Source organism: Neodiprion lecontei, chromosome 4, assembly GCF_021901455.1.
Source record: "Neodiprion lecontei isolate iyNeoLeco1 chromosome 4, iyNeoLeco1.1, whole genome shotgun sequence".
Lineage (NCBI taxonomy): Eukaryota > Metazoa > Arthropoda > Insecta > Hymenoptera > Diprionidae > Neodiprion > Neodiprion lecontei.
The window spans coordinates 18,776,398-18,787,211 of record NC_060263.1 but is presented as its reverse complement, the minus strand read 5'-3'; the positions used below and the strand labels follow the sequence as shown (position 1 = coordinate 18,787,211).

The following is a 10,814-nucleotide window of genomic DNA, read 5'->3' as shown; positions in this document are numbered from 1 at the left end:
ATTCATTTTTAGTTCCAATGTTTCATGAGTGTTTTTACGAAGAGTTTTTTGTTTTTTTTTGCTTTGTTGAGCACTTTTAAAGTTACGAATTGAGAATATTCAATGTCTCAGGGTTTGAAAATATCCGAAACATTCTAAAACACTTTCCTTTTTGCTAGAAGCATGTTGAAAATATGTCGAAGGCGAAACCTATTTAACGAGTTTTTACCGAAATTTGGAAGCGGTAATTAGATTTTGAAAAAATTTGTGTAAGTTCTTGAATAAATATAAAAATGAATAATGAAAATCAATCTATCATGACTGGAAAAATCGAAAAAAAGAACACATTACAAAAAATCCCTAGCGATGTGACTTCTGCTAATAACTATAAAAGCAAGTGAAACAACATTTGTACTAAGCAAAAGAAGTGATATAGAAGAAATTCGAATAATGTGAGCTGAAATATCAACAGTCTGAGAACAGGTTTACATATTTAATTAGAATGTACTAGACGACCAAACTTAGATGCTTGTATTCTAACCCTTACATTTTTAGGCTCATTTTCCTCACTGATCAGGTTCCCATCAATTGCCTCAAAAATATGCAAGAAATCTTACCTATCGTTCAACAGTTTTTATCTTTTGATTCTTGCTGATTTTTTTGCCTTATCTTTGGCTAACTTTTATTCTAGTTTTTCACATTGTTACATTATATGTAAAATTGGTACGAGTTCAACATATACATCTAACCTCACGAATTGATACGTGTAAGGTTCGAGAAATGTATATTATACAGAATTACTTCAAAGACGGTTTAGTTCTGGTGAAAATGAATTCCTCTCTAGAGTGATACGGAGTGTAAGGATCATTGACGTAGAATCTAGGCCTTCGCCAGAAATTGGTTACCATCGTGTCCAGCAGCCAAGATTGTGTAGCATTTACGAAGACGTGCTGTCTTAGCCGTCTTCTATTCGCTGGCGACTTCTTCCAGAGTTTCTTATGTCGGCCTGTCTTTGTGCGAATCCAACAACCCCTAAAGTAGTAACACAAAATTAAAGAAACATTACTACAACATATATCAGAAACATCACCAAGGATTCAATTAGGGTGAGCTGCATTACTTTTTGGTAAGCAAAAATTACCCTTGTTACAGATTTCTAAATAGGTTGCACAGAGAGACTTGAAATCAATCGTGGTCTTTGTATCAAAAGGTTTGGGAACGGTTATTTGTTATTTCCTTTGTATGTTTTGAATAAATTCAAAAACCGGCTCTTAGTTGAGAATTTGTAAATGTGCATCGGGTTATTTTACCACTTAGAAATTTAAGAATACAAATTCATATCTGCGTATTTCTAATCAATGAAAGAAAACTTCATCAGTACAAAGATTACCAGTTCAGTCTGTAGAATCGCTTGATGACCGCCTTCACACATTTTCGTTTCCCTTTCTGGAGTGAAAACTTAGTCAACGTTCTCACAGGGACTTGCGTTGACTGAATAGGAACTGGCAAAAGCATCCCTGCTAGAGGTTCGCTGAGTGACAATAAGAAGGAATAAAAGACAGAATGAAATATGTAAAGTGTTATAAATTTCATTTAATGGCCGTTACCTGATTATCGAAACTCGCGAATCCCTAGCCGAGTCTACGAGGGGTCGAAAATAAGTAGAAAGGGCGCTGAAACATCGGCAATTTGTCGTCGCGGTCGTAAATCCAGTAGGGATGAGTTTAGAGAGATTTGAATGTCCCGCGCTTACTCCGGCTGCGCGCGCAGTTCCAGCGGCTGGAAAATCAAAATGGCAGTGAGCTCAGCACTGCTAACTTAACCTCAAAACTTGTTGTAATCCAGCTGCAATTTCCCCCGCGGACGCCGTAAGAGCGTGAAATGTAGGTGGAAACACGGAGAGGCCGATTGCCAGGTTGAGGAACGAGCCGCGGTCGAAAAATCCCGGCGAAAACCGGGGCACTCACCTCGCCAAGCCAGACCGACGATGCGCAGCATTCTGCAGCCGCTCGGTTAGTTCCGCGATTCCGCGGTCCACGATCAGCTGTTTGACTGCTGGGCCCCACGTTAGACCGTCGTTCCTTTTTTCCCCCTTGGCTGAGCGACCGGCCGCCCGCGAAAAATGTTCCGAATTGGATTAAAATTCCCGTGCAACGGTCTGAATCGGGTACGTAGAGCGTCTTCTGCTGGTCCAAATCGCCAGCGAAATCATGCGTCTGTCCGTCGCTCGCGGTATCATCTCGTAGATTTTTTACACGTTTATTAATGTTTCCGGCCATGGCGAAGCTCGAGGGCTGACACGAAGGTCGGCCAAATCGCCTTCCTCGGCACCTCGGTTCGAGGATCGTCAGTGTTTTTTTTATTTTCACTTATTAACCAACACCTTGGCTGTCTCCCATCGGTTTCCGTTGGGAAAGTTTCAGTCGTGTTGATATCTTCATTGGCTTCTCTTCTGAGCCGATGACAAGATGGCTTGACTCAGACACAGCAGCTTACATAATTCTATGTTACTCTGATCAGCTTCGCGTCATATGTACTAACACCCTGACCCTATGTTTTCAGGTTAAGAAACACGGGTATTCCAGACTCTATCTGCTCAACGCCAGGTATCACGAGACACGAACTCCCATCAAATGCGAACCCGATGGCAGGTGAGAATCGATTCTCTGTTTTCATTCGGCGCCACTCTTGTCAGTTTCTGGTTCGATCCCCACTTTGATGTGTCAACACTTAAAAATTTATCGTGTCGAAACCTTGACGTTGAAAACTTCATAGCAAACCAAGTTTTCATATGATGTGGCTCAGCACGATATAACTGCAATCCTATTATCAAATCTGATATTTTGCCCCTATTTCATTGATTTCATTCATTTATTTATTACTTTGTATTTGACTCGTAGTTAAATTTCTTCGAAGCAAAACGCTGGCGCAGTTGAGATCCTCAGAAATTACTTAATGACAGAAGCACCGATGGTTTGAGTCAAGGGTTGTATCAAATAGTACTGCGATTGGTTTTTCTTGAATCCTCTAGCGTCAAAGTTTCACAGACCTTATATTTTCCCCTTTTAATTATCCAGAAACAGATTTGAACTAGATTTTATCTCAAAAACATTTCCTTGATTCATTGCAGTTTGTTTAAGCTGGTATTTTTTTTGGCAACGTGTAAATTACAGTGGCCAGTTTCTGCTTTCAGACTTCTAAAGGACGTTAAACTTACGTCCAGATTTTCTGGACCTAAGTATTCGACCGAAGCACCAAAAAGGTATTTGAAATGTGTGAACCGAGATATTCGGCCAGCTTGCATGTTGTAAAAGTATATTTTTCTGCTGTTTAACAAGACTACCGGTTTTGTTTGCATGTAGGGGTTTTGATAGTGGGTGAAATTTGGAAATAGAACCACATTTTCGGCCTGTAATTTCTTTACTCTTGAATGAGGTTTTAATCATTCTGCTTATAATTATTTATGCCAAATTTGCATGATGTGAAGTATTGAAAAAATAATTGCATTACAATCATTAATTTCCCAACGTCAAATCTTCTGCAGAGAGAAAACCCGAGGTTCAGGTGGCCTGATAACACTCGGAGCTTTGACAATCGGAACGTTTGGTATTCTCGCTTATGCCAAGCAAGATCCAGAGTTCAGAGAAACGTTGGAAAAATGGATTCCCGGCAGCAACAAAGTGATCCAAATCATCTTTCAAGAGGAACGATCACTCTTCGATTCTCTGAGAGATCTTTACGAGAGAATTACGCAAAGGTAATCATAGTACAATCAAAATACTTTTCTAAGATAACTTGAGCACTAAACACCTGATTCAAATCTTGTCTGGTTCATTTTTCACGAACTTTATTGATGAGATAAAAACTGAGACAAACAATGCAATAAAGCGGAACCTGACAATAGAACTCCATCTAAAAGTTGTCGTTAAAAATAGCTCATTCGACTATCTTTTTGCAGCTCCAGTCAGCCAGATTGGAATCCATCGGAAGTAGGGAAGAATCCAGTGATATCAGCCTGTAAGAGGACCATAGAGAATTATATACGTGAGCCCTGTCCCTCCCATCCTTATTATCCTTACTTGCTGATTAAAAGATTATGGTACAGTTCAAATGCCGCATAATCGTGCATGGCTTAAATAAAATCCGATTCGCTTACTGCCAATATGATACAAAACAAGCTGAAGCAGTCAATACTGTGAATGAAAATTCGGACCGAACTGTGCCATGTAGTTTCTCCCAGGTTACACTGCCCTGCATGATTATTTTTAAACATTAATTACTGACTTACAAACTGTAATTTGGTAACTTGACTAATTATTTGAACTGAAAGTGAGTGAAAAACATTATGTATGTGTCGAGTGGACAACTGCACAACTTACTCGACTAACAATTCATGTGTTGCTTTAGCTCCGAAATCAGCGTTTGAGACATTGTCTGATGTTAAGGAACCGCCGAAGAATGAACAGTTTTACCAAATCCGCTTCGTCGGGGACCCAAAAGACGAAGTTGAACTCGGTACGTTGATAACGACGGTCAACGCCTATTTTTGCTAATTATTTTTCACTAAAAACAGCTTTCGAATAACGTATAACTGTCCCAATAGTCCAGAAACCTAACAATATTCCCAAGCTCGTTACTAGCAACAAATTATTCACCATTGCGCACATTTTACAGCTTCGAAAGAGGTTTCATCACCAGCCAAGGATCATCAGGACACTTTGCTGCCTGAAAATCTTGTCGAACTTGAGGCGTCCTGTGGACAGGCTGCTGCAAGAGCAATCGAAGCTTATCATACAGCAACGTGCGCGATCGAGAAGTACAATAAAGACGTAGTCAAAGTAGTAGAAAACACCGAAAACACAGACGTTCAATTTTGGGACAGGTGAGAATGCGAGCATCAGTTCGACATCGTTGAGAAGTTATAAAATCCAACAAAGTCTGTAAAACTCTAGTTTCAGTTTGACTCTAAATTTTTTTCATGTTTTTACTTATGTTTTATGTGTTTTTGTTCTTTATATAAAAGATTGAAGGATGCAACAGAGGCGAGGAAAAAGGCGCTGGCTGAGGCGGAGAACAGCGCAGGCGAGGCCTTGCGTTCTTTGAGAACATTGTCGAGCCTGATCGACGACCCGAAGCTCGCTGCATCCCCTGTTTCGAAAACGGTCGCGAGACGAAACATCAAGAAAATAATCGACGACGTTGACGAGGCAAAGCAGAAGTTTGACAAAGAGGCGCAGAGCGCCAATGTCACCGAAAGGTATTGGAAACAGGTTCTCAGAGCGAGAAAAAACTTCGAAGACGAGCTGGAAATTCTTTTCCCAAAAGTCAACATCGCCGAGAAGAAATTCTCCGTCGACGAGGATTCCTTCGACCTTTTTGTACTCCACATGTATCATAAAGTTAACGCTCTGACCAAGGAACTTCAACGACTTCAGGTGAGAATCAGCTATTTAAAAGATGCGAAACACGAATAAAAAGAAGAAAAAATAGTCGAAGGTCTATAAAGTTAAAAAATGGGCCAACACCTTTTTTTCTCTATTTGAATCACGGCAAATGCAAATTCTGACTCTGAAAACCATTCAAAAGTTAACTGGTACTTTAGACTTCAGTTTTTATTGATATTAAGCATTTTGTTACTCACTATCATTGTTTCCTTTAGACGGTAAATGCCGCGAAATTGGAGCACGCGTTAAAATTGGTTGGTGACGAAGCTGAGCGAGCCAAAATTGAAGCTCAGATCTGCAACGAAGTAAACAAGGAAAGGCAGATTCTGCAGGATGATTTCGCAAAGAAGGTAAGAGGCAACGATTTTCCAAAATCAATTTGGCACCAGCAAATGTGAGCCAGATTTTGTTAGCTGTAGTAGAGCTTGTGCATGACAGAAATATTGATAAATAAATGTTCTTACCTCTGAACAGATCTATTTTTAATAGACACAAAAAAACTGAAAAGTATAATTCACTTTGCGTTTTTATCAATAGTACTAATTTCCAACAAATTTCAATACAATGAATCGTCAATAAGCGGAAATAGTGTGGAGTTGTGAATTGTTCGATAGGCTTTAAACCGTTTAATCGTTTGAAAATTGTTATAAATTGAGGAAAAAGTGACCAATGTTAAGAAAATTCAGAAAAATCGATTATTTATTTAGGAAATTGATGCCAAAAACTGTATCGAATGTGTAAGTAAATATGAAGTAATCGGTCCATGCTTGGTTGGATAATTAAAACGGTGGGAAGCGCTCACAATGAAAACGAATGGTAGAAAGTTGTGCCAAGAAAAAGTTTTCAAACAAGTCACTGAACTCCGAACTTGACTGCCCTTGAATTTTTTGCTGATTCTGTTTTTTTTCTCTTTTCGTTTTTCTCACTGAAACTTTGAAAATAAACCTGTTAATATGATTAATTAGAAACACTTCTCCGCGATATTGGAAAGTAAGAAAAAATGGTAAGGCTCGATAAACGGCTAGCCTTTACGTTAGCGGCCAGCGTTGATCTTCTGAATATTTTTTTGTTTGTTTTAGTTTCTATATAATTTGACAGGTATTGACACAGTCATAATTTTCGATTTGATCAATTGTTCGAAGAAAAGTTCGGCTGAATTAAAAGAGCTTAAAAAGCGTCGCGGAGTCTTGCGCGAAAAAATGAACGAGAATAAAGTTATTAACGTTAACGCCACAAAAAATTGAAACGAAAATCACTTTTTGTAATTTTTTGAATGACTTTGAAGGGTTTAAGTTCCAAAATATGAGAATGTTCTATTTCATTATGGTTGAAGGGATTACTCCTAGAATTTATTTCTCAAAAAAAAATTATTTGATTGAATTCGAATTCATTTTGTTCAAAAGCGCGTAGATCCAGTTTCATTTCCATCCTTTTTTAATTAGAATCAATTGAAAGGATGTATTGTTATTACCAATAACGTCAATCATTTCAGTCGATGTTTTGCAGTGTGCACGGTATCTCAAAAACGGCATAACCGATTTAATTCAAATTTGAGGACAATATTCTCGAAGACTTTATCTTTTTTACCACAATCCGGATTTGCATTTTCTACAAAATGGTGATCGTTTGTAGTTGAAATTCGACTTATCGTCCGGTATTTATGACGTCTTTTATTTAATTACGAAAAAACGTGATAATTATAAGAAAAGTAAGACCTTGGCAAAGAGGATCAACTATCCAAGGATATTGTATCAAAATTTGAAGTACATCAGCTGAGCCGTTTTTGAGATCTTGTGGGCATGACGAAACATGTCACCGATCGAAATGGTTTACGTTGTTGCCAATGAATATTCCTCCTATCAATTTATTTTAATGAAAAAATACGTAAGTGATACTGGATCTACATAATTTGGAATAAAATAAACACCAATTGAATTGAATAATTGGTTTACGAGTTATAAATTTTCATGATCCATACTCTTGAGTATTTTTGACCATGGGATCACGTGAGAGATTTAAGAGGGTGCCCTGGTCGATTTTGACGTTGACATATATATCTCCAAATGTCGAAGTCCATGTATCTGAAAGGCAAAAACGGGCTTAACAGCTCCATTCTATACACAATTTTGAACAAAAACCCTCTAATGCAGTTTCATTCGATGCAGAAATAAAGAAATCGCAATATTAAATTTGGAGAATGTATGCCATTACTTTATTTCTGCGTCAAATGAATATGTATGCACATACGTCATGCATGTGTGTGTATGGGGTATTGCACGTCAAATTGAACGGTCGGTTTCCCTGACCCATTTTAATCTGATTGCCCTTTCATACAATCAAAGTACATATTGAAAAGATGACCTATGAATTTTTTCAGATTTTTTCGACACATGATTTCTTCACGATAACTCGTCCAATAAATTGATTTCAACAATGTTTTGATTTTTCGCGTCTACGTAGCTTAAAACCTGACCGAAATATGAGAAAAGTTCCTTCACGAAAATTTTAGGTTCTCTCGCGAACTTCTCGAGAGTATCTTTTTCGGATTTTTCATATCCCGTTTCAGTATAGTTTTGATACAAAATGCGCGAAAATTATTCGTAACTGAAAAGTGCCCTGATCGAACGTGCTACAATTTATGCACAGCGTGCCATTTTCAACGCGTAAGGTTGTCTCAAAACTTCGCAGTGGGCGGTGCAGTGGTTCAGAAGCTGTGTCAACAAATATTCACACGGTGGCGGGAATGCGGTTCAAAGTTCGCGGCGTGGCAAGAAATTTGCTTACCCTGCGCGTGGCGCTGCTGCGCATCGAGCGCGATCTTCAATTGTTACGCTTGTTGTTTATAACCTCAGTTGACGAGTTTTCTTGAGGAGTATACTTCGGTCTATCATTTATCACGATTCCTGACATGATATGTGAATTCCCTACTGCCGGACAATATTTTCGAAGCGTATTCATCCATGGTAAGAATTCAACGATGTGTCGCGTATCGTAATACCGACTGTATTAACTTTCACCGTTCATACCGCCACACGTACGTAGATGAGAAATTTTACAGTTACACGTAAACTGTTACTTGTAACTTTTGAACTACTTTTCCGCCCGCTACGATACTCATATAGACGATCTTTGGTATTGAAAAAGACATGCAATGTAAAAATTTCAGCCAATTCGATCGGGGCACTATTTTGTAACAGAAGATTTTCCAAGATTTTCCATCAAAACTATACTTTAACGGGGCACGAAAAATCGCATAAGGTTATTTTTAGAAATTTCATACAAAGATGCGAAACTTTTGCATAGGAACTTTCTCCATATGTCATCTGAATTTCAAGCTACGTTAACTAGAAAAACTAAGAAATCGTCAAAAGCTGATTTATCAACTAGCTGTGGTAAGAAAATTCTTGGTCAGGAAAATCTCAAAAAATTTAGATTTGATGCTTTCAATACGAACTTCAAGTGAGTAAAAGGGCGAAAACATCAAAAGTGGTCAGGGAAAAAATCTCGATTTTTCGTTCGATTTGACGGGGAATCTCCCATATACCTCTTCGTCGAAATGGACCAGAAGAATCCTCTTAAGAGTTTTTACGAGAATCCTCATAGTTATAGTTTTCTGTAAAATTTTGAACCGATTTGAACTTTCTCAATATCGTTCAGATTTTTTATGTCTTTATCTCGCCGCCAGATAGGCTTTGAGGTTATATATGGCAAATGATTTGATTACTAATCCGTATGATAATTTATCGATTTTAACTGGCCAAGTGCACTTTTTAACCTCAAAACGATGACTTCATAAAAAAAAAAAATCAAAAGAACGATGGTTGGATTCTCATAAAAATTTCTAAATTAGTTGCTTGACATCACGCTCAATGCACCTTAATGGGATGCTATAGTCAATCCTTACCGACGGCGTTAAATCTCCTCTATTTAGGCCATTATCAGAAGCTGTGAATGGCAACGGAAAAGCGGGCACAATACATGCAATTCTCAACAAAAACACGCCGATACATTTTGATTTTACGGCAAAAGTGCATCGGTGTGTTTCTGTCGAGAATTGCATGTAAAATTCGGCTATCAATAATTTTTTTCATTCGTGATCCGCAGACTTGGATAAAATTTAGAGATATATAAAAGTTCACGTCTAAATTAAATATGGCATTCCCTCAATGAATCTCACGCAATCCCAAAGTTCTAAACAACGATTCGTCTCTTAAAAATACGTACCTAGTTACGTCAACGTTACGGGTCCCAAATCTTGACGAAAATAACGTACGAATGCGAATATCGTCGGCACGTTGCCGCCTCTTTGATACCCAGATAAAGGATTTCGGAGGGTGCATGCATGCCTGCATGCATTCATGCATCCATCCAGCGTTCGGAATTCGACTCCGTACGTAGTGTGAGCGAGAGAAAAATAGAGAAGTCCAGAAATGGATAGAGATGTGGATAAGGGGGCGATGCGGCGAGAGACGCGGGTCACCGGGTTAGTCCCGCAGCCTTTTGCAAGTTGACGATATTGCGCGAGGAGAGGACGAGGAGTGCGGTTCCTCTTCCCCTCCCCCTCCCCCTGCCCCGCCTCGCCAGCCACCAGCCACCCTTTTCCCCGAAAGAGATAATATTGCCTCCTGCCTCGCGGAATATTGGCCCATGGCCAAATGGAAATAGATAAAAAGTTCACCGTTATGCCGTGGATCCGCTGCAGTGGACCTTCCATTATTGACGGAGTAGCTAATAGGCGTACTCGGACCGCATTCGGCCATTGTCGCACCGTCGATTGTTGTCCAAATTCCAACCAGGTCCTCTGATGTACCCACAACAAAATTTAAAATTAGCCTACTCTTTCCTCCTATTCTCTGTTCTTACTGAATTTTCCTATACCCCAACTTTGTGTCTATGGTACCTCAGTTTTACTCATCGTTCTAGTTTGCTTTCTAGTTATTTTTATTTATTTATTTTAAGTAATTTTCAATTATCGCAATGAGAAAAATTTCATTTGTCATAGTAACTAGAAAAATTCATTAAAACAGGTATCGTTAGAAAAAAATTGTTTGAATATTTTTGGAATTACGAAAAACGAGGTACGCTCAAACCATTTTCCGCTATTGTCGATACTTTTTTGGTAATAGCAATACAAAATCAGTTTTTTCAGTTTACTCTACTCTTTTTTAGTTAAATAAGGCTTTAACGTCAATTTATTGTTGCACAAGCATTAAATTTTCACACTAGTTACAAGAAAATATAATAACAGTGATCACAATGAGAAAGAATAGTAACGGATACTAGACTTTCTGGTAACGGCTAGAAAACTAATTTTCATTTTGTAAAGGACTGAGCGGTAACCGGCACTAAAAATTTTTCTTAGTGCATAATTTTCAGTGATTACTAAAAAAA

The 10,814-nt window shown here is 38.5% G+C and overlaps 2 protein-coding genes across 3 annotated transcripts in view; one reads left to right on the top strand and one right to left on the bottom strand.

Annotated features, from left to right (window-relative positions):
* Positions 1-487: 487 nt before the first annotated feature.
* On the bottom strand, positions 488-2,088 carry LOC107226654 (39S ribosomal protein L35, mitochondrial). The gene is made up of 4 exons (XM_015667538.2): positions 1,947-2,088; positions 1,587-1,758; positions 1,370-1,510; positions 488-1,011 (listed from the first exon to the last, which is right to left on the bottom strand). Exons 1-4 carry the CDS (start codon positions 1,975-1,977, stop codon positions 777-779), a joined length of 579 nt encoding a protein of 192 aa, XP_015523024.1. The 5' UTR covers positions 1,978-2,088; the 3' UTR covers positions 488-776.
* The window catches only part of LOC107226652 (MICOS complex subunit Mic60), a 47,626-nt gene continuing 38,823 nt past the window's right edge, over positions 2,012-10,814 (top strand). Inside the window, exons 1-9 of one of the 2 annotated variants that reach the window (XM_015667536.2) lie at positions 2,012-2,146; positions 2,542-2,630; positions 3,173-3,241; positions 3,524-3,736; positions 3,938-3,996; positions 4,387-4,494; positions 4,654-4,861; positions 5,003-5,414; positions 5,639-5,773. In XM_015667536.2, the coding sequence (XP_015523022.2) occupies positions 2,102-2,146; positions 2,542-2,630; positions 3,173-3,241; positions 3,524-3,736; positions 3,938-3,996; positions 4,387-4,494; positions 4,654-4,861; positions 5,003-5,414; positions 5,639-5,773 (1,338 nt within the window). In that variant the 5' untranslated portion in view covers positions 2,012-2,101. The remainder of the gene's footprint in view (positions 2,147-2,541; positions 2,631-3,172; positions 3,242-3,523; positions 3,737-3,937; positions 3,997-4,386; positions 4,495-4,653; positions 4,862-5,002; positions 5,415-5,638; positions 5,774-10,814) is intronic. The other variant, XM_015667537.2, reaches the window with a different exon arrangement.